The sequence below is a fragment of the Pelecanus crispus genome, chromosome 3, assembly GCF_030463565.1.
Source record: "Pelecanus crispus isolate bPelCri1 chromosome 3, bPelCri1.pri, whole genome shotgun sequence".
NCBI classification, from domain to species: domain Eukaryota; kingdom Metazoa; phylum Chordata; class Aves; order Pelecaniformes; family Pelecanidae; genus Pelecanus; species Pelecanus crispus.
The window spans coordinates 42,649,026-42,673,052 of NC_134645.1; the positions used below are offsets into that span (position 1 = coordinate 42,649,026).

Consider the following 24,027-nt stretch of genomic DNA (forward strand, 5'->3'; position numbering starts at 1 on the left):
TCAGGGTCTTTCATTAAAAAATATCCAGCTAACCTTCTTTCTGCCTCTTAGGGAGGTTCTCTGATCTGCTGCCCCTTCTGCTTCTTGGCATGAGTAAAAGCATTACAGCTTTTCAGCTGCTATCCTTAAAAATAAAATCGAGATTTTGGTGGTCATTGGTTCTTTGTTGTTTTTACTGTTATTGGTCCACTGCATTTTAACTCATTATCCTTTCTTTTTCTCCAGTTGTAGCCTGTCTTTACAGTGTTGTTTCGTATGTCTCATTTCATCATTTCCCTTCCCTCCTGTTCTTTCCATTCAGTCTCTTGTCCTCATGTTCACTTTCTTTTGTCTACCTCACCTGTGTATTTTCATTCTTGATATTCTGCCAGTCGCCCCTGCTACCATAGATGTGTGATCTAAGTGTGTTATGTAGTGTCAGCCTGACCCCTGCGATGCTGCTCCTGCGCTTCACCGTCTAGTGAGATATAAATCTTTAATGCATGCCTGGAGAGAGAGGAGATACCTGAGACATCTTTATTTTTGGACTGCTGTAAAATATCCTACTCTTCTTTTGCCAGTTTACTTAATGATAAACATTTGGTAATGCATTTTTAATATCCTTAATTATTTAAAGTATCTAATATGTTCTCTTTCTGATTAACTGAAAGATAAATGATACCTTTTTTTGATAGATTGCATTAACTATTGAATGTCACAGTTAGGGCTTTCATCAAGTGACGCTACAGTACCAACAAATCAGGCCATTCCTACACAGTAGGTTATAGTATAATACCTGAATGTTATTCTCAACAAATAGGCCTTTTTGTTTCCATAGTCAAGGTCAATAAATGAGGTAACCTTACCCAACACTGAAAAATCTAGATATCAGCTTGCATAGATAAGAGAGTGTTTTCATGGAACAAAGCAAGAGAGGCAGCTGACTGGTAGAGTGCTAAGCAAAGTTGGAGCAATTCATCTTCCTTGGAAGACTGTAAAGTATTTCCAGCATCACTTGTCTCTGTCAGCACTGGGCAGGGAAGAGGGGAAATGGAAAAGCATAAGCTTCCCTCTGACACGCGATGAGGACATGACAAGAGGAGGAATGGTTATAAAAGGTTTTCACAGAGTTGGCAGTTGAAAACCACCAGCAACCAAAATGAAAGATGATGGTGATGTGCTTTGTGCCTGTGTTCGCGTGTGTGGCTCTGTCCCCTAAAGACCACCAGAGTCACTTGGGAGGACTCTAGTGACTCCTGGAGGGTCTAGGTCAGCCCCACAGCATTTTGGGGTGGATTTTTCAGCAAAGCACAGAGTAGAATACCCTCTTCTGTAAGGAGGGTCTCAATCTGGTTTTCTCCCAAAGTTGAACTGCCACAAGGCCAAGGTCAGTATTTGCTGTGGTGATTATCTCCACCTACAGCGCCTGGCTGGCAGCTGGCCGAGCCAATTGACAAATGAGACTTGTAACTCCCAACTCCTGGCAGCTGGTTCGGCTGCTTCTCCTGTTTCTGTGGTAACAGCATTTGGATCAGCAAAAACAAGGTAGAATGAACATTTTAAAGCTCACTGATTTTAATGCCTTGCCTTGTTTTTTAGCAGGCCAGTTTCTATGGAAATGACTCCAGAGAGTCAGCGCTCTTGTTAATTTTAAGTGCGGGTTCCCTTCTCATTTTGGGTGGTGGTGGTGGTTTTGACCTTGAATGCCATGTAAATCAGTATCGGATACATAAAGACAACATATGGGGGGTTTGTACCATTTTAATACTTGATTTGATTTGATTTGACCTTCCTTTGCATGCAAATAGGAAGGGAAAGACAGCCAGGGGCCAGCAGCTGAGAATTAGAGGTCTCGCTTATCAGTTTCATCTGTGGGCTGCCAACAGACCTGAAGTTTCAAGTGGCAATATCCAGAAAACACCTACCACCTTCTAGAGTGTCTGTATGTAAAAATAAGATAAACATCAATTAAGACACCAGAGAAAATATTTCAGCTGTTTTCTCCAGGACAGCTTTTATTCTGGTTTCAAGAAGGCAAGACTGCTGTCTTTCCTTTGCCCCAGGAGGGGAGCTCTGTTTTAGTAGGTATTGAGAGGTGCTGCTTTTGGTGGCTGCTGGATGTGTGGGTAGTTCTGATCTGTGTTTATCCCAGACCAGCTAGTTCCTCCTCTGCTGAACAGCAACATGCTGCTTTTCTGTCTAGGTCCTGGCCTAGATTTTTCTGGTGATCAAAACCAGCTTGTAGTAAGAATTAAGTAATAACAGATATGTTTGTGCCTGCTTTCCTGAAGTTCTGGTGGACTGCAGCAAGTCTGTTTTCAACGGAAGGTCTTGCCAGTCAATAAAGCTTTCTCCTTTCTATAATCCCCATGCTATAAAAAGAGATGGAGAGGATAGTTTTAATGCTTAATTAACTGTAACTCACAACTGATGTGAAATTATAAGGCCTGAAAACTCTTCTTATGAGATCCTGTTTCGTTTACCATTCTAAATATGCAAGTGCATTCTACTGTTGGGAAGTATTTTTAACACTCGTACTGTTTTCCTTTTTATACCTAGAGTTGTAACATCACAGCATTTTTTTTAAGGAAGCATATAGCAGTATTAAAATAAATCTTATTATATAAGAGGCAGCCTAAACAATCCATATTGTGGCATTATTTTGGTAGTGCTGCAAGATGCTATTTGTGGCTTACTGCAGTGTCTTTGCTTCCTAATCAGTGTGATCTGAATATACCTGTGTGCCATGCAGAATACCGTGGTATATTTATTAACAGAAAGGTGAATCAGAGAAGAGTAGCATCTTCTAATTGCAGGCCCCACTCAGACTTGCAGTCCAGCTGAAATAAGATTACTTTAAACTCCCTACAAGTGCTGCACTTTAAACTGGCAGCCTACCTCTGATACAGCCCTAAAGTTTCAGGGTGCCATCTGGGCTGCCAGCTCCCATCTTTCTCATATTATGTAGTTACTTAAATAAATAAGCTGTGGCATCTGTCAATAGATTGATGATCTCTGCTTTTCAAAAGAAGTTTGTGTTGACTGCTGCCAAGTGTCTTGCTCTTATTGTTCTAGAAATTTAGTTTGTATTTTGTTGCACTGGGTCTGTTGCAGGTTGGTGTTTTGTCCGCTGTTTCTAATTATGCAGCAGTACTGTGTAGCCTACTAATGGTGTTACAGCACTAAGGAATCCTTTTGGGCTCAAGTTAAACAATCAGATGTCAGGGAAGCATGATTGATTTCCAAAACCAGCCATTGTCTGTGACTGTGATGGTACTAGAGGGAAGCACTGAAATGAGATGTAACCATTGCAAGCCCTGTGCCACAGAACAGGGGAAAATGATTTTAGGCTACATCTATTTCAACAGTATGTGACTGCGTGTTCAACAGGCGCAGGTTTGCAGGAGCGACCACAACTGGCTTTTGTGCTATTTTATTTACGTGCAAGTAAGGTTAAGTATCCTTACAGTTTCAAAGTCCCTCAGTAAAGATGCTAGTTGCAAGTATTATTCTTTGTCTGATCATACTAGCAAATTAGGAGCACCTTCCCAAGTCTTTAAATAGAATCATAGAGTAGTTGAGTTTGGAGGGGACCTCTGGAGATCACCCAGTTCAGTCCCTGCTCAAAGCAGGGTCAGCTGGCACAGGTTGCTCAAAGCCCCCTCCAGTTGGGTTTACAGATTTTCTTCTAATGAGCTTATTTTTCCCCTAAGCTTGGAATTTCTTTATGACAACCTGTGCAGGTCTGAGACAGAAGAATAGAAAAAAAAAGAGGTATTTTTAGTCCTGAGTGCAAGAAGAGTCTTGATAGCAGCTTTGTTTTAGCAAGTCAGACTTATATACCTCTGGTATACGTACTGAAGAACTTCGTGGACAGGCAGATCTGGGCCCACCACAGTCTCATGCCTATTGTGCTGGTTCCAAGTTGTCTTGTCATTGCTGGTGTTTTTATACTGTAAGAAAATATGTCCTAGTAAGCTGCTGAGGGAACATTGGTGATTTCAGCCAATGTGTTTACCTTTGCAGTAGGCTATAATAACGCATGTGGTTAAAGTAGCTCCACTGACAAGCAGTAATTCATTAAAGCTGAGCACTCAGTCATATATCCCATCCTGAATCTAAGCCAGGACATTCAGCAGTTTTGAAGCTGTGGGCCAGATGCCAGTTTGGGGTTATGTCTGTGGAGCAGTTGCACTGATCTCCAGACTTGCATGAAGTCACCAGTAATAGAGTAGTTAAGTACTTTGGCTTGCATATGCACAGTAAGAGTGAAATGTCACTCGGACATTACGATGAAGCTGTCCCGTGAACAGAAATATGTACCACGCTTCCAGAAGAATACCTGGCATCTGGATAATCGGCAACCTCTGTTGTAACTGCAGGCAGCATAATTGTTGGTTTCCTTAGTTATGTGCTACCTGTTTTCCTGAGTGATCTGTGGAGGCAGTGGGAATTTGACACTGGTGGTATGCCAAGGCAGGAGAATATCTGCAGAGCTTTGCTAGGTGGGAAGCTCTTGTAGTAGGAAAGAAGGAGCTATGTTCTCCATCCCTTAAGGGAAGGAGAGGGAAGGTATATATGAGGAAAAGAAATCTATACATTTTTCTGTTTTGTTTTCTGCAGGCTTCCAGGGCCAAACACAGATCTGGAATAATTTAAGTAACAGTAATTTCAGACACTAGAGAGTCTTAAAGAAAATCCTCCATATAAAACTTACTGGTAGCCAAAGGAAAGAAAATCTACTAAGAAGTTCTGTTTTGAACAGATAGCCTAAAATAGGGATTGGAACATAAAGAGCATGTGATATACTTGCATTCATTACAGATGTTAAGTTTTCTGCCAAGTGAGACTTGATTCTAATGACATGCTACTGCTGTGTCAGGACTACTCTTTACATCACTGCTTGCAAAGATACTTCTTTTTCTGACAGCATTTTGAATCTTGATTCTCTTCCCTTGAACATTCAAACTTAATTTTTATGTTCTTGATCCAAATCATGGAAGGCCTTGTACAGCCATCAGAAGAGACAAAATGCAGCACAGATGCGTAATGCTCTCCCCCAGGTGAAGAGCCAGCCACCCATCCTAGAAAATGCAGTGGAGAATTGGGCCTCTGTAGTGATCTTTTTACAGCATAGAAGCACCATGCCAAAGTAAGAAGGGGTTGATTGGGTCAGGTCTGCTGCTCCTGTTTATATGCAGTGATTTAGTAATGCTGCAGACTCTTTTCTCTAGAGCGTGTGGTTTTTTTTCAAGCAGTGCAGTCTGCTAATTTTGTCAAACTTCAGAGAGTAGAAGTCTTTCTCATAGGTGCCTAAGCAGGATTTCTTCAGAATTTCTAATGACTGTATTTGTTCTTACCTTTGGGATATGATGTAGGACTGAAGGAGAAATGTGTTCTCTTTTTATTTCTACCCCATCTCCTCCCAGATTTCCGATGCTATAGAACATCTTCAAGAAGCACTGCAGCTGTGCAAAGATGACATGAATTCACTTCATCTACTGGCCCTCCTCTTTTCAGCTCAGAAGCACTATCAGCATGCACTGGATGTTATCAACATGGCTGTTGTTGAATACCCAGAAAGCTTTAGGTAAGAGTCATTGCACGAAGCGATACATCCAGTCAGGAGCGATCTGCTCATTAGCTCTGTTGTTCTCAGTTATACACAAGGAGCCTGTTAAATCAGGTGTGGTACTCGTGTGTCACTCTCCTCCTGGCTGTACTGTGAAGCTAGAACATGTGAGGGTCAGGGTGTTCTTTTGATTTTCTGTCTTCATGGTCTTTCTGTTTTTAAAACTAATCCTTATGCTTGTTTGCTTTTCCAGTATTTGTCTTTCTGTATTGTGCTGATGGTGTCTCCTCCCATATATCTCCCTGTACTTTTTCATATGTCACTTTACATGTGGAGAAATGAGTGTGAGACAACTATGATGATGTCTGTCTGTATCACAAATAACTTTATATTTGGTAAACTTCCTGGTTAAAAACAAACAAATTCTTCATGTATTGACCATTCTTTTGATGCTCATGTATGACACAATTTGCTGCACAGCTGGGGAAAAAAGATCAGTTGAAAATCACAAGCTGTAATAACGTATAGCCAAAAGGACAGTTTGGCTGCCTAAGACCAGGTTTGAACCAGCACAGACTTCTTGGAGCCAGAGGTTTCCACTGTTCTATGTTTGACTCAGTGCTTCATCCATCCAAGGGAGATAAATTGAATTCCTTGCGATTTACTGTCATGACCTTTCAAAACAATGAATTTGTCTGTTCTGTGCAAAAATTAAAGCTACTGTAATACTTTCTGGTGATTGCATACTAAGTTTCTCAGCCAAACTGCAGAAAATCCTGTTGCATTGCTGGAAAACCAACCTCCATTCAGAATTGCCTGTATTTAATGGATGTTTTAAACCCATGTGGCATTGTCTTTAGACAGCCTGCTTTCTCAGTGGAGAGAGGGAGTGGCCTCCTCCACAGATGTAGTCCAGCAGCTGAGTGGGATGTTGTCTAAACCAGAGCAAAGGAAGGTCACAATCGAGATTGAGGCTATCTAAATGTGAGCTTGAATGCTTTAGGATCTTTTAGAACTATGTTGCTGTATCAGCATATAATGCATTTCACTGTAAGCTGCACATTGCCATTTACAATAGGTCTGCTGCCTGTGGTTTTGAGGTTGCTTACTTTGTGTATGTGAGGAGCTAAGACTGTCAGTGCACATCTTTGAGAACAAAGTGAAAATTAGTAATGGAAAAGCTCTTCAAATGATGCCAACATCTCTTCAGAGTGTGAACATGGGTATGATTGAAACAGGAAATACTCCAGTGGCTGCTAAATTGTGTTTTGCTGTTTGAAAGTGATAAGTGTAGTAAAAAACCTCATGTTTTACAGTCAAAGGTCACATCATACAGTCAAAGGTCAGATGTTCATTAAGGACTACAAACTCTCAAAGATATATGAGACAGAGGTGGAAGAGGAAAAAGAAACTGGTTGTTCATGTGAGGAACAGAGTATTTGCCATGTCAGATGAACCAACTGGTCCATCAAGTCCTGGATCTTTCCTCCAGCACTTACTGGTAACTTATGTTTCAGGGGAGGACAAAACAAAGCAGCAAAGTAGCCTGGAGGGCTGCCTGGTGGGTTCCTTTATGCTGTCTGGTAAGCTGATTTCTCCAAAGCAGGAAAGAATATTATCTGCTATGCTTCTATCAGTGCCAATCTTCATTTGCAGAAAGGCCTTGCAAGGAGTAGCAGCATAGGTTGTTTCTGGTAGAAATAGTTAATACTGGTAGTGAAAGCCACAAGTTCATGCTAGGCACAGACTTGCTAGAGTGTGTGCTCTTGGAAGAGCCCCTTTTTACACCCTGCATGCATCATGGTACGTAACACAGTAGGCAGTGAGACTCATTCACAGGTACAGGGGATGCAGGAGTAGGGGCTGGCTTCTTGCCTCTGCTGCTATGATTAGCCTGTCTCAGTGTGAGTCTTCCTCTAAACCAGGCAGCAAATAACTGATGAGTGAGGGAATGGAGAAAGAGTATCAGAGTTGCAAGATGGGAAAAAAAAAGATGTTTAAAAAAAGCATTTCTGAAGAAAAAGAACAACAGGAATCCAATGAGGGGGAAAGCAAGAAAAGTAACAGAATAATACATCTATAGTTTGTACCAAATCTGAAACTGTTCCAGACTTTCTAGAGGTCTAATGTACAGTTTAGGCTAGGAGGGCTTTACTGCTTTGTTTAACCTCTTTGAAGGGAGAAAAACCTGATGCTACTGTGTATCTCTGGTTGTTATTGTCTTACATTATTGTAAGTAATATTGTAGTAAATTTCACTACTGCATGGAATGACTACAGGATACTTCATGTAATTTGTATAGGCAAGTTCAACTGCATGATTTTAAAGCTGTATTTAAAAGTGGTTGATTACTTTTCCCCATTCACATTGATATGAACCAGGCAACTGTGTAACGTGGTGCCTGGGGGCTCCCTTCCTAATGACAACGCTTTTTGGAATCATAGTTTGATGGCATGTATCAAGAAAGAAGATGAAAGCTGCATTGAGGGACCTCAGGGCTCTGTAGGTGGCAAAAAACATAAGCATTACCTGGACGTATATCCTAAACGAAAGAATAATACATAAAAAATTAAGGTCTTAGCTGGCCCAAACTATAGACATCTCATACTGTTTTGTTGGTCTCTGTATGTAATCAAGATGAGTTTGTTCCTGCTTTTTTATTTTCATATTAAGTTTTTTCATTATATATTTTAAAGAAGGAATCATTCAGGATGTCATGTAGTTGGTTAGAGGTTGAAGCAATCGGAACAAATACACTGCATTGCTCAGCTAACATACAAAATCCTTTGGCATGAGCCCCATAATACTGACCCAAATGTGTCTAGAAGTGACCCTTGTTGGAGTGTCTAAACTTAAACATTTACTTCACATTTCAGTGGTCAGTATGGTGCATAGGGAGGAGGGATACAAAAGCTAGACACTGAATACAGCGAGAGATGAACTGGAATGTTTTGGATCAAGTTGTTGGGGAAGAATGTTGAAGAACAGCTGGATATCCAAAAGCACAAATTGTTCAGAAAAATTAGCTTAGGAAGATCACTTCCGCTTGAAAGGCGGCATAGAGTAACAAATGCATGACATTACAGTCAGTGAGTGACTGAATTTGAGCACTTGGATGTACTGTCAAGCAGTGACAGGGGAAGAATGAGAGCTAGCTTTGTTGGATGTATTGCAAGATGGAGCGATCCAGAAGAAATACACTGCCTTGCCATGACTATAAAAGAGCAATAATAGCAACCTTTACATGGGAGGTACCATCTGAAAAATCACTGACTCCTATGGAGGCAGGCAGCCCAGGATAAAACAGTGTTTTTACATCCTGTCAATGTTGGTGTGCTTTTAAAAGAAGTTAATCAGTGTAGTACCAACAGTTTGTTTTGCTATATATTTCAAAGCACTATCTCCAGCACATTTGGAGAGAAGACTCCTGATAGTACCAGATATCTCCCCTCCAGGTCAATGATGCTGATCATAAGCCTTTCTTAAGATGGATTCCTTCAATTTTTTTCCAACTCAAAGGCCAACCTTTTGGGCAGTGTTCTACCTGGGACCAGCTGTGATTACCTCCCCTGGCTTGTCTTAGGGATAGATCTTTTACCTGGAAGAAATAATATTAGTGAGCACCCCTCTTGCACCCCAGGTGATCTTCTGAAAATAATGCATTGTTTATTTAGAAAGAAAGTATTTCCCTTTTTAAAGCCTGTATTCACACCTCACAAAATGTTCCATGCAGAAGTCGCGTAGGTCTGGCAGCCTGCAGAACCCACCACAGAGCGTGGCTGACACAGTCCTTTATCTTCAGCTGGCAATATTTCCTCCTTCCTGTTTTGCTCATGTAAAATTGACTTTGTCCTCCTGACTCGCCCACTCTTCCAGAGACTGTTTTCCTCTCTGGTCATCTTTTAGCTCTAATTGGTTAGCTCCAAGCACTGGAAAAAAAATTAAGGTCTGTACCTAGCCTGAGGTTGGAAATAGGATATGAATTTTATGGATACTCTATTGCTTTATAATTGCTCCCAGACTGCTTATCAAAACCTATTCTGTTGTTTGCCAGCTTGTTTTTTGTCTCCTGGACAGCCTGCCATTAAGATAGAATAATACATTCTTCTGGTCTAACATGTAACAACTTCTAATCGCTGCTCAATGTGATGGTGAATGTTTTGTTAAATGATCATGTCTTTCTATCTGTAGCAGTTCTGCATCTGGCACAGGAGTCGTAACTCTTCTAAATTAATAGCTGCTAATATGCCTTCTCTTCCTAAACTGTAAGTCACTATTCTGTTGCTTTCAGAGTCTCAAAACTAGTTTCAAAGAGAAATAACAGAAAAGTTTTGGGAAGCGCTGCTATTCTACACACAAAGACTCAAAAAGAAGCAGGTGGGTTGGTGTTTCGGAGCAAAGTAGCAGTCCAATGCAGATGCTTTTGTTCTACCCAAATATTTGCTATCACAAAAGTAATTACTGGAAATGTAGTGCAAAAAAGCTCAGAAGGCCAAGAAATATTAAATGTGTATCTTGGAGACCGTCAATAAAAAAGGAAGTAAATTTTGCATGGGGAATTGTGTGTGTCGTCTTGGTGGTGTTTTAGCAGAAAGGGTTTTTTTGCTACAGCTAGCCCTCAAAATACAAAGTCCTCTGCTAGATTAGAAGTGGTTTACTGCCAGCAAATGTCTTTGACCTCATCACTAATTTCATTAAGGACCTGTGAAGTAATCGTCTGGCAAGATTTATTTGTCATAGTCTGGTGCAGACTCACTGGGGAGAGAGCTATTCTGTGGTATATAAGCAATGTCATTTATCAGGTGCTTCCACTCACTACAAAAAAAAACCAGTGTAAAATCGGGACCTCAAAATGCACAATTAAACTAGTATTTCCAGTTTGAATTCTTTTTCTATTATTTGTCAGGCTATTTCTTGTATGTTGAAAAAAAACAACTCATGCCTTCTTTGAGCAATATCTTTATGGGCACTAGTGGAGTACTACAATATTGTTGACAGCCATAAAGTAGAACTGTCTTTTTGCCTGTAATCTTCATAGGGAATAAGGAGTCAGTTGTCTCTCAGTTCATGGTTTGCAAACCTTTGTGTTACGCCTAGTCTATACTAAAATTTTTGTGTCAGGATAGTTGTACCTCCCACCTTACCCCCAGGTAATATGATTGTGTATGCTATAGAATGGTTTTACAACTTTTCTCATGAAAGTGGTGGTGATCTCACTTAGCTTTATAAGTATGGCTTTAGAGAATCAGGTCAGCCTGTTTATATGATTCCAGTTCACCATTAGGCAAGAGGCAAGGAAGCCTGGTACATCTTGTGAACAGACATGGTGATAAAACAGCTTGTTAAAATTCTCAGAATATTGTTTTGTTTGCAGAATTCCTCAAGGGTACAAGGTCTGAGGATCTAAAGCAGGGATAAATTAATATTTTGGCTGTAGCATTTGATTGTGCTAGACAACTTATTTATAAATAGGATATTCAAAACACTTAAGGGTGGAGCTTTTGTAAGTTGACTTCTTGTAGTGGTATGTTCACACCCTGGCTGGTGAGAGTGACCTGCAAATATTTTTATCATTGTATTGATGCCCCAGACAATAATGCAAAGTGATAAAAAATGGAAGTATGTACTTGGGTAATCAGACAGTACTGTGCTACAAGAATAGAAAACTTACATTAGGCTTCTGTGATTCACTTAAACAAAAGACATGTATTATGTGGAGTTAGAAGGGTTGAGCTGGGTTTTTTCTATAGTAACCATGAATGTTTGCTTTTGTTGGCATGTTATGATCCCTTGTTGTTTTTATAAAACTGACCTAATAAAAAACCCTTGGTGATATATTGCAATAATCAGGACTATACTCTGTGGCACTGGTAATGATATTGAGTATTTGTATGCCAAATATATGAAGGGAAAGCTTTAAGCTAGTCTCTTGACTCTTATTAATGATAACACAGGTACTTAAAGCAAAAAGAATTTCAGAAATAGAAATCTAAGGGATTTTTCTGGTTTGGACTTATTTCCACATTTTTAGGCTTTTTTTTCTTTTTCTTTTTTTTTTTTTTCTTTTTTTGCCCTGGATGTTGAGGAAACAGAATGAATTCTTGAGTTAAGGTATCCAAGATCAGATTCCCATTTTGGCAGGTTCAAACAGGTGTATGCACCCCTTTCTGAGGATCACAGTCTGATCTAAGACAAAAATTCAGCCAATGGGCATGATAGCCTTCTACCCACTATCTTAATGCAGCAGGAAGAAGTATATCCCTAGCTGGTTCATGTCTGTTTGTGCCAGGAATGGATTTATGTTAGTGTACATATCAATTAATCTTCAGATTATATGGATGGAGTCTGTGGTACCTGGGGAGAATTCCATTCCCTCATAGCACAGGGTTCAGCATATGAATAAAAGGAGTTAAACAGAGCTTAGAGAGGAAACCTACTGCAGAATTCTTTTTTTCGTATGGTATGAAAAGAAGGAACAGCCATGCGGTTTTCCAACCTTAGCAGCAATGGTTTGAGTCTTTCTTCTGGATGAAAAATCAGTTTTATTTCATAACAACTTTTTTCCTACCACCTGAGTAAATGGCTGCTGCCTCTATTCATTTAAGACCTGTACAGTGAGCAGCAGTGCTTCTAGATGCTGGTTTTGGCATTGGAGAGGTAACGCAAGTTCTGCAAATGCATAGGCTTCACTTCAGAAATTTACAAATAAATTCAAAAATGCAGGAATAGCATGGCTGATTTGAGATGAGATAGTTACCACCCACAGGTTCTGTACTTCAGAGCAATTTATTTGTGTAAAGTGGGAAGTTCCATAAGGGAATGTCAGGAACTCTGTGTTGTTGTTTAACCCCAGCTGGCAACTAAGCACCACACAGCCACTCGCTCACTCCCCTCTGGTGGGAGGGGGGAGAGGATTGGAAAGGTAAAAGTGAAAAAACTCGTGGGTTAAGATACAGGTAGTTTAATAGGAAAGCAAAAGCCACGCACACAAGCAAAGCAAAACAAGGAATTCATTCGCTACTTCCCATTGGGAGGCAGGTGTTCAGCCACCTCCAGGAAAGCAGGGCTCCATCACGCATAAAAGGTTACTTGGTGTCCTGTTTTCGGCTGGGATAGAGTTAATTTTCTTCCTAACAGCAGGCATAGTGCTGTGTTTTGGATTTAGTAGGAGAAGAATGTTGATAACATGCTGGTGTTTTTAGTTGTTGCTGAGTACTGCTTATGCTAGTCAAGGACTTTTTCAGCTTCCCATGCTCTGCCAGGCGCACAAGAAACTGGGAGGGGGCACAGCCAGAATAGTTGATCCAAACTGACCAAAGGGCTATTCTATACCATATGACGTCATGCTCAGTATATAAACTGTGGGGGGGTTGGCCGGGGAGCAGCAGTCACTGCTCAGGAACTGTCTGGGTATCAGTCAGCGGGTGGTGAGTGATTGCATTGTGCATCACTTGCTTTGTTGTTGTTGTTGTTGTTGTTTTGTTATATTTATTATTATTATATTTGTTGTTGTTGTTATCATTACTATTTTACTTTATTTCAATTATTAAACTGTTCTTATCTCAACCCAGGAGTGTTTCTCACTCTTACTCCTCCGATTCTCTCCCCCATCCCATCGGGGTAGGGGGAGCAAGTGAGCGGCTGCGTGGTGCTTAGTTGCTGGCTGGGGCTAAACCACGACACTTGGGAAGACAAGCGCCATCACTCTGAATGTCCCCCATTTCCTTCTTCCCCCAGCTTTACATGCTGAGTATGACGTCATATGGTATGAGATATCCCTTTGGTCAGTTGGGGTCAGCTGTCCCAGCTGTGTCCCCTCCCAGCTTCTTGTGCACCCCCAGCCTGCTCACTGTGGGGTGGGGTGAGAAGCAGAAAAGGCCTTGACTGTGTAAGCACTGCTCAGCAGTAATGAAAACATCTCTCTATTACCAACACTGTTTTCAGCACAAATCCAAAACGGCAGCCACCATACTAGCTACTATGAAGAAAATTAACTCTATCCCAGCCAAAATCAGCACACTCCATGTCTGAGACTTCAGGCTCAGGTTTTGCGGGTTTTCCTGTAGATTCCTGCTGTGTGTTTGTTGGGGCTGCTAGCTTGTTTTTGATGTGACATTTAAGGCTTAGTGACTACTGATAAGCCAGAGGAAAATGAAGCCTGCAGTCCACTTTGTGGTAGTAATAACTTGCTAAGTTACTTGTTGCTCTTCAAAATTTGTGTTTCTTTGACGGGTCAGGCCTTAATAGAATAAACTCTGACCATTCAGCACAGCTGCATTTTGAAACAGCAAAATGTCAATTTAATATTCCTCTGCCTGCATTTATCTTATGCAATTAACTCCTTGCCAGTACTTTTTCACCTGGATGAACAAATGGACACTTTTTGGTTCCTACTGGCTCACTTCAGTACATTGTATATATCTGCCATATCAGTTAATTAGTCCACCCAACACACACTTTCCTCCCTGCTAAGTGCCATTTTCTTTTGAACAGCTGCAGGTGTTCTGCTTTATGTTAAAACAAAGTGTTTAGGAACCCTGACTGTCTATGTTGAATTCCAGAATGTATTGAAAAAACAGCATGTGTGTAACATCTGGGCAGCTGAGTCAAGTGGGCAGTAGGAACTCTGTGGGCTGGTAGCCATAGTACATGCGTGTGGGGGTTATCCAAAGCAAGGAGGGACTTGGTGATTGGGATCACTGTGTTTCTACCAGGCAGTTTTGTGAACTCCAAAGGTAGACCTGGGTCACAGAGATCAGAAAGAGGACCTGAGGCATGCTTCCTGCCTGGAAATCAAAAAGAGAACCAAGGGGTAAAGGTGGTGCCAGTGTGGGAAGCCCAGCTCTAAACTTTCCCTTCCTGCTTTGGGGCTACACACATATACTGGGGGGGGGTGGGGGGCGGGGCTGCATTTGTTAGCAGCTTCAGACATCAGTTTCTGCTGGAAAACATGGTTAGAACCTTCTTGCACTGACCTCCTTCAAGGCTCTCTTATTGGGTGGGTTAAGGAGGAAACAAAATGTCCTGCTTGGCTGTTTTTCATCTTTGTACATCTAGTGAAGGTGAAGGCTGTGGAAAGTCTACTGTCAAACATACACATCTGAGAATCTGAAATTATTTCCTGAGGCTCTCAGAAGATCATCACCAGAGGAGTAGAGAAAGATATGTTGGATTTTGTTTGGGGTCATGTGGCTGAAGCCTACAACGGTGGCTTTTCAGGCCATAGAACTTGGAGAAAAGCCAAGCAGGAACTGCTATGACTGACTTTGTACTTTTTTTAGGGTTATGTTTTGTTCTAGGGGTCCTGGCAGTTGCATCCGACCCTTCTCCATACTAAGGGGTGGTTGGTGTGGTGTTGGCATATGTTGTAAGGTGTAGGTGATTGGTGAGTTTGGGGGTTTCTTTTGTGTCATTGGTGCTATTTATGGTTTATTTGGGTGGGATATTAGTGGGTTTTGTGTATTCTGTGTCTTTGGCAGCTGATCTGTTTCCTGAAGCTTGGTGGGATTGGCGTGTTGTAGGATATGGTGTGGGCTTTGTTCTGGTGCTTGGGTTGGGGTGGTTGTTGGGGGTTTCGTTGAATGTTTAAAGTTAGGGGTGATTACTGTTGATAGTGGTTTGTTTTCTGTTTGGTTGGATTTTAGTGGTGTGGCCATGTTCTATTCATGTGGGGCGGGAATATTTTTGGTGGCAGGGTGGGGACTGCTGTTGACTTTGTTTGCTGTGTTGGAGCTTGTGCGGGGATTGTCGTGTGGGGTGATTCGGGTGGTTTAGGGGGGAGACTAAGTGGAAGGGGGTCAGAGAATAGTTTAATGTAAAATACCTGCTTTGGGAGTTGGAGGTAGAGGTTTAAGTCCTTTTTTTTCCGAGCTGTTGTTTGGGTAGTGTTTTGATGTAAGTCTAAGAAGGGGTATAGCCTTCATCCTTTGGTTTACAAGACTAAGGTTTTTTATAAACTATTAGAGTATTGTTAGTAGTTGAGTATTTTGTTTTCTAGGGCTCCAGTGATGGGGAAGAGGATCAGGAGGATGGTACAGTAGGTGAGGAGACTAGTTGATTGATAATGATGAATGGGTGTTCTTCTGGCTGGCTGCCCACTCATGTTAGGATGAAGAGGTTAGCGACTTCTTCATGAGCATGAATCCCAGAATGTCCTTTAGGGAGATAGGGGTGGAATGGGATTTTGTCACAGTTCGATATGACACCTATTTGATCAGATCATTATTTGATTCATGGAGGAAGGTGAGGTGGATAAGGGTAAGGCCTGCAATTATGAAGGGGAGAAGGAAGTGTAGAGTGAAGAGTCGAGTTAGTGTGGGGTTATCTACTGGCCTCAGGCCCACTCTACAAGGGTTTGGCTGATGTAGGGTTTGGCTGAGAATAGGTTGGTGATAACTGTAGCCCCTCAGAATGACATCTGTCCTCATGGTAGGACATATCCTACAAAGGATGTTGCAATGAGGCTGAGCAGGGGCATAATTGAGGTTTCTTTACATAGGCCATAGTAGAATGAGCCGTAGTAGATTCCCCATCCGATGTGTAGGTAGATGCAAATGAAGAAGAACGAGGCTCCGTTTACATACAGATTGCAGATTAATCAGCCATATTGAACATTTCGGCATGTGTGGGCGACGGATGAGAAGGCTAGGGTTGTGTCTGCAGTGTAGTGTATGGCTAATAGTAAGCTGGTTAGGATTTGTGTTATCAGGCAGATGCCTAGGAGGGATCCAAAATTTCATCAGGCAGAGATGTTTGATGGGGTGGGTAGGTCATTTAGGGAGCTGTTGTTTATTTTTAGTAGGGGATGGGATTTTTGGAGTTTGAGGGCCATTAATTTTGCTTCTGTGTGCTGATAGATGATGATAAGGATGGACAGGGCAAAGGATCCTAGGTAGGTTTTGATTAGTCCAGTGTGTAGGGTGGTTGAGATTCTGGTTGCGATGAGTTGCAGGTTGGAAGGCTCTTCAGGGCCTCTTTTTTTATGTCAGGATAGGTTGATCAGGTGTGAGGCCTGGGGTTTTTTTGTTCCACTGTTTAGTAGTTTTGTGGAGCTGAGGTGGTGTATTAGGGGGGTTAAAGTATCCCAGTGTGGATGAGAAGTTTAGGCATGTGTTTTGTTTTGGTTGGGTTGGGGCATGGGCTATGTTTGAGAGTTCTAGGGCTAGGATGATGCCTGAGATTGTGATGATGATTGCTGCAGCTTTTGTGAGGGTAGGCATGGTTATTGGGGGGGGGGGTTGGTGGGAGTGTTGTAGGATGTGATTAGTAGGCCAGCTGGAATGCTGCCTAGGGCGAGGTGGGTGACTGGGTTAGTAACTGTTGGGTTGTTTTCGCTTATTGGGGTCATTGCGGGCCTACAAGTGAATCCTGTTTGGACTAGGAGGGCTATATGCAGGCTGTTCATAAGGAATGATGTGGCTAGAAGTGTTAGGAGAAGAGCTCAGGTGTTTAAGTATGAGGTATTTAGGCTTTTAATTATGAGATCTTTTGAGTAGAATCCTGGAGTTCCTATTAGGGCGAGGTTGCCAATAGTTAGGCCTGAGGTGGTCATTTGGAGTATTTTTTGTAGGCCTGTTTTTCGGATGTCCTGTTCTCCGTTGAGGCTGTGGATATTTGATCCTGAGCAGAGGAATAGTATGGCTTTGAAGAAGGCGTGTGTTGAAATGTGGAGGAAGGCTAGTTGTGGGAGGTTTAGTCCAGTGGTGACTATTATTAGTTGTAGTTGGCTGGATGTGGAGAAGGCAATAATTTTTTTGATGTTGTTTTGAGTGAGGGCACATGTAGCAGCAGTGTAGACAGGGCTCCTAGGCATAGGGTAAGGGCAGTTTGGTTGCTGGTGAGCAGGGGGTGAGTACAGATGAGTAGGAAAATCCCAGCCACCACTATGGTGCCAGAGTGGAGTAGGGTGGAGACTGGGGTTGGACCTTCTATGGCAGCTGGCAGTCATGGGTGGAGGCCAAATTGGGCTGATTTTCCTGTGGCGGTGAGGATGAGACCTAGTAGGGGGAGTGTTGGGGCATTCCTGTTGCAAGGCATTCCTGGATTTTCTGAAACCTTTAAAAAGCCTCAAATGCAAGGATGATCAAAAGTCTCATTTTTGGATTGGCAATTCATTTTTCAGAATGAAGAACATCAGCTTTATTAGCATTCACTGAGAATTACTGTTGGTAATAATTTCTGGAAAACACAGGCCCTGAAATACAGAGAGGCATGGATGTTATGCTTAGCAAATTGTTTTTCAGTGCAGTAAATGACTTTCCAAGAAGTCTGCAGTGCAGTCAAGCCATGTTGTCTCTCAGATGAGTATCATACTCTGATCACTCAATAAAAGGGTTGGTTTTTTCATCTCCAACAGGAAATTTCAGACTCGAGTCACTTCTACTCTAAGGTCCTAAGAGTATTTATTAATCTAATGAGAAGAGCACAAAATGTTTTGATTTTTATTATTTTCTTCTTCAAAAAGAAGAGGGAAGGGAAAGTATTCAATTTTCTGAAGAACTCACCAGGGAACAGAAACAGAGTATGGTAATTTTTCAGCCACGAATGTGCTTTTTACCTTCTGAAAACAGGGAAAGCCCTTGCCCTTCACTCTCTCAGAAACACTGGTAATGATTGTGTCTTAGATGGTAAGTCTACTTCTGTTGCTGTTGTCATTAATATCTGCAGAACCAAGTATGTAAGCAGGCACAGTCATACGACTTGATATTAGTCAGTATTCATGTTACTTAATATTTTAGTCTCTGTCAGTAAAGGAAAGAGAATGATGAATGGAAATGTTATAATCGAGAGAGAGAGACTATAACATAGGTCTGTGTTACCAACATGTCTTTAAAAATGTCCAGATGTATTCCTTAATAGGCTAACATTTTTACAACACAAAACAGAAAATATGAATCATTTTACTCTGCTTTATTCATTTTTACCTTGGCTTGAAGCTTTCTGTTACATATATAGTTCAGCAGTAGGTTTGTCATAAGACTGTATTTTAGGAAGAAGGGTGAACATGAGGATGGAGAGCTGAGGTCTAATCAAGTGTCGCAGTCATTAGCAGTTCTTCCTACATACACTAACAGAAAATTCAACCCAGAACTACATAAGTATGATGTAGAATTGTGTTTCTCAGCACTGTGGCTGGAAATGTGAACTGCCAGAGATCTAGCAGTTTAGGAATTGAATGCAGTGACCTCTACTCCGTATGTCTCTATCAGCTGGAGAAGTGGCAGGAGGCTGATAACTAGCACCTCAAATGAAGATCATTCAAGTCAGCAGTTGCACTGAAATTCATATTGAGAAGACGCCAGGACATACTCTTTTCCCTGGAATCTGGCCATTTGCGTCTACTGTCTGAGCACTTGCACTGACTTGAGATTATTCTGTAGTTTTTCTTGTATTTTCTCAGGAGAAGGTCAATGTCTTTCCCATGTTGGTAGATTATGTAACACAGAGGGGCTCTGAACCCAGCTGAGAATATAGCATGCCACTGCAGTCCATGTAATGAGCAGCAGAGATGGCCAGTCGGTCCTTCCACAGGTGGGCAAGGGAGCTGCAAGCAGCTGTGCTACTGAGTGAAGGAGAGTGCCATACCTCCTGCCTTGTGAGTTCCAGCACACAGTCGTTTTGTCTGATTCTTCAAAAATGAGGCATTTGCAGTGTTGGGGAAAAAGGAAAAAACTTTTGCGGGGCTTAATAAATGTCAGTAATGTTTAGGTGGGAAAAATAGCAAAGTAGGAATGACATAACTCAGCGTGAAACAAAGGGATACATACAGGTGTGAGGATCATCTTCAGAGTCTTCTCCAGCCCTCCCCAGACCACTGCAGCGGAAGTGCTTGGAGAGGCCGCTGTGATGCAGCATTGCAAAAATGGCACTTGAGGAGAGGAATGTGCGGCATCTGCCCACCCCCAGGTGCACGTGCCAGGGGCCGCAGCCCTGCCAAATAAGGATGCAGAACCGATAGACACCGTCCTCACTGGGAGTGAGAAACAGCTGGTGCATACAAGGGAGCACCAGTTGCAAAGGGTATGCCCACACTGCCGGAGCTGCTCCTTGCAGGGACGTGGCTGGGCTGGCTTCAGCCCAGCTCCTTGGGCTGCTGCTGACGGAATCTCCATAGAGACATGGATCTGTGTGGGCGAACTGCCCAGCTGTTTGTGCTTTCACTTTTGAGCCTTGTGGACCCTGTGGGCTGCCTTGAGCTGCGCAGCAGCTCTTCAACTAGGCATCAGCTAGCCTGAATGCATCGAGCTGCAGCGACTGCCAGCAAGGCAGGCAAAGCATCGGTGGTAACTAGCACTAAGTAAGCAGACAGAGACTGTGAGAGCAAAAGGGTCAGAGATTTTCCTGGCCCGCACAAACCAAGCACGTACTAATGCACAGAGCAGTCCCCAAGCCTTAGATGTCCCATGTACTGGGTTAAAACAAAACAAAGCTACCAGTAATGAGCACCTCAGGAAGCCACTGGTGAGCGGCATGGGGCTGGTGTTCATTTGGGGTAGTTCGTGCTACTGCCAGTGAGCTGCGATGATCTTGCTTGTGGAGGATTTTCGGTGTACCTGTGATTGCTTTAATCTGTGCTCTTCCTGCACCTCTAGAAGGAATGGCTTCTGAGAGGGAGAGCACAAGAGACTTCCTCTGCCTTTCTGAGCCACCACGATAGTGCTGTTCTGTAGAAAGACTTGTTCAGACCTGTGCATGGTAGTATTGGGAGTTTATTGTTTGGAAGGGTTTTTTTGCATCCGAAGTGCTTGTATGAATTAACTCCTTGCGTGTAGGAGTCAGGATACATATACTAAATTACCTGTCAATCAAAAACCTTCTTCTGAAACTAAACTGGGTGGTACATTTTCTTGTTTATTGCTCTAGTGTTAAGGCAGATGGAAATGACTGGAGTGTCCTTTGTTGCCAGGGGTATAAACTGCTGCATCTTGATCAAGAGGCTGCACATTGTCAGTTTGGAAATGCCAACTGGAAAAAGGTTTTATTTTTCAAGTCCACTTTAAAAAAGAAAAAAAAAAACCCAGATTCAATATATATGCACTCTCTGGAGCCTTCACACTAGATGATTTTCAAATATAATAGGGGTTGAAGCCTGCTCTACAAGCAACTCTGGGATTATGTTGTTTCTTTCTCAGCGGCAACCAGCAATTGCCTGCTGCTTCCCTGGCCACCTGCAAATGTCAATGGTTTGCATAGCAGGGGCATAGTCCTGTGCAAAATGTTTGTGGGAGAGAGGAAGGGAGATCCTGTAGGGTAATGATGTCCAAGCGTGTGTGTGGTGTGCGCTGTCTATGGTTTTGCAGGGCAGGCAAACTTGCATCTGAAAGCCTATGGTCTTTGGTGTTATTTCTCTTCTCTCTGTGCCACCCCAGACAGCATGTATTTCTTAGTTTTGGTAGCCATATTTTGTCTCACATATGTAAGACTGCTTTTGAGCAAAGCCCCATTACGTTTCTTACAATTTAAAAAAAATTTTTTTGCAGAGGCAAAATGCATCTGAATCAAACCTTCATTGTTTTAAAAAGGATTGACTGATATATAGAGAAAGGAAGAGAGCAAAGCAAGCTTGACTTAAGACTTACCCTTTCAGCTGAATTTTTGGGGGATGTAGAAACAAATGCACGTAAAATTTCTGGAATGTTAGTTTATCATTTAAGCCCTATGATGATGTTGTGAGGGACAGTATCTAAATAAGCTGTTACAGGGGTATTTTATGCAGCTCATTAGCTGTGACAGTAACACTGGAAAGCATGCAGAGAATTCTAGTACAGATTTTTTATGTTCTAGAGGTCAAACTGGTCTTAAAAGAATGAAATAACTTCTTCAGATGCCTTGCCGGCTCAGACCATACCTGATCCTTGCAATATGTTTTTTTCATCAGATGTGCATCAGGTATTTGTACTTTGCTCATTTCTCTGCCTAGATCTCCTGCAAACTTCTGATGCAAGAACTGTATTTTAGATATGGCAATATCCACGTCTCATCTCATCTAATTGGCCCCTGCACATGGCAGAGCCAGTGTCTCATTTTACAAGATATAGCAATAGGCACCCTGAATCTGGCAATTTGGGATGTAAGCAGTATCGTAGCTGAACAATAATTTATTTTTTCTCTAACACAGTATAAGCAATGGTACAGTGTATAGTTGCAGTGCCACAAAAAGCTACAAGCAGCACTCACAAATTACATATTCCAGCAGGTACTCATTATTTGCCTAGGCCATTAGTCTGGGATTAGTTGCAAGACATGGGAGAGACACAAATCATAGTTTTAGGTGTCACTGCAAGCACTGTTATTACAGGGAAGAACTGATGAAGCAATTCTGTATCCAAACAGCACCTTAAGGAAATCATGTTTCTTACAGGGTAGGGCAGATTTGCTCTTCAGCACTTATGAGGCTGTAATAAGCTGTAAGACTGGTTGCAAATAATGTCACAGCTAAAAAAAAAAAAAAAAGTGTTGCTCTATCATTAAGGACAAAGTCATATACAGGTTCTCACAAATGAATGAATAAATTCTAAATGCTTCCTCTGATGTGTGAGCTCCAAAATTAACACCACTGATTTCTGCACACTAAGAATAGTACAGGGTGTCAGCACCGAGGGAGGAAGGGAAAGGAAAGGAAAGAGAAAGATACGCTTCCAGTCTTCTGTAGCATTCAAATTGCTTAAAGCTTAAGCTGTGGAGCATAAACGGCTACATCTGCCATTTCAGAAGTTTCCTAAATAGCCTGTATCAGCACTGTAGTAGGAAAATCCCTAGTCATTGGCTTGGCCCCAACCTGAGCTATGCTTACTGCAGGAAAACAAGTGTACAAACGGATGTATTTTCTGACCTTGGCACTTGTAAGTGCTTATCTTTGCTTGTGAGCAGGTTCTGTTTGGGCTGTTGGCCTTTTAAGAAAAAGCTTAGCGTCTAGATTTCAAGCTGAAGAGAAGGAAAGCCACACTGTTTTACCCTGCCCAAGAAGGGGAAAAAAATACAGCTGAGAACGGTGCAGATGGCCTGAATCAGACTGGCTCGTAGTACTGGCGTATCACCGTCAGCTGACTACCTTAAAAAGTGAGGTCCTGTCATCTCCCCGTTTTCACTGGGGATCTCATAAGCCACTTTTCCAAGATTATGCATAATAGCAGTTTGGCTGAAAATATCCCCCAGAAGAACAAGAAAAAGAATGTGTGAAACCAGAGTACATTAAAGGCCAAGGAAGAGGGGGTGTTGATCTTTTTTTTTCTTACTGATGTTAAACTTTATCAAACTAAGCTGATAAAAATGTAACAAAACAAAAAAAATCACAGTGCTGCGGGATATGTGTTTTCTACGTGGTGCTCTTCTAACTGGCTATGTGCATTTTCACGTCATGAACAATGTTGTTTATGTTTTCAGCACTTAAATAGTGCCATTAAACCACTGCTCAAGAGTATGCCCTAATCAGTGTGAAAGCATTTTGGGTTTGGGCTTGGAATAGAATTTGCAAGCGGGACTGAGCACAGAGCTGGTAGTTTCTGAAGTTTAAGGCTGCAGTTGCGTTGAGGTTTTATATAACAAATACCTCATGCGTTAGTCAGGGCCACTTGCAGTGAGAGTAACTATAGTAACAAAACAAAGTTTCTAGCTAGTGAAGGAATATTTCCAATGAGCAGGACGCTGGTCTCTGATCCAGCCCCTGAAATATGCTTATTTATCAGTTTTGTGTGCAATGCTATTTTAATAGCTACTACTGTATTTTCAAAGCTATTTAGGAATTTTAATTTGTTTGCTTTCGGTGTGGGGTTTTTTTGGGTTTTTTTTTTTTTGCCTAAAACCTATGGAGGGACTTGCTCCTTTTGCCTTCAAATGGAAATGTTCTAATTATATTCCTGCTTTTTTAACTTGTTTTCCTAAAGAAATGGGGATTATGGAGCTGGGCTTTCTATACCTTGAGCACTTTTTGAAAATACTGGCTGATTTAAAACAAGTTTTGACAGTGTCAAAAGTCTATCTAGAAGTCCCAGAGATAATTAAGTTTCTGCAGTTCTCCTAAAAGCAGCTGGCTGAGCCGAGCCGTGCTGTGCCGGGGTTGGCAGCCGCCAGCGGGACGGCGAGCACGCGTGCAGCAGGTGCAACGCACGGGGACATGGCAGCAGCACGGTCACGAGGTCTCCCAGAGGGCTCTGGGAGAAGGGCTGGCGGTGGGGAACGGAGACAGATTGCAACGGGGGACAGGGGCAGAGGATGCAAATCCGTAGGAAGTTGCATACCACCTGGGAAGGGACAGTTTGTGGCATTTAAGTGAGGAGTATATAAATACATACTGTTTGTTTCTGTCTTATATGCTCATTTGCATGTGTAACAAGTGACAGCTTCTGCTGTAAGAAAGGTAATGAGGGATGCTGCAAGTGGTAATCGGCACAGCTTAACCAAATCCGTGCGTGTTGGAGGTGCAGTAAAAGGCTGGGGTCTCAGCAGGACCTGCAGGAATCAGCCTCCCTTGGAAGCCA

General features: G+C 42.1%; 1 protein-coding gene across 2 annotated transcripts in view; it reads left to right on the top strand.

Annotated features, from left to right (window-relative positions):
- TTC7A (tetratricopeptide repeat domain 7A) overlaps positions 1-24,027 on the top strand; it is a 184,758-nt gene that overhangs the window by 84,050 nt on the left and 76,681 nt on the right. For both annotated transcript variants that reach the window (XM_075706834.1, XM_075706833.1), the window contains one exon: positions 5,409-5,569. In XM_075706834.1, the coding sequence (XP_075562949.1) occupies positions 5,409-5,569 (161 nt within the window). The remainder of the gene's footprint in view (positions 1-5,408; positions 5,570-24,027) is intronic.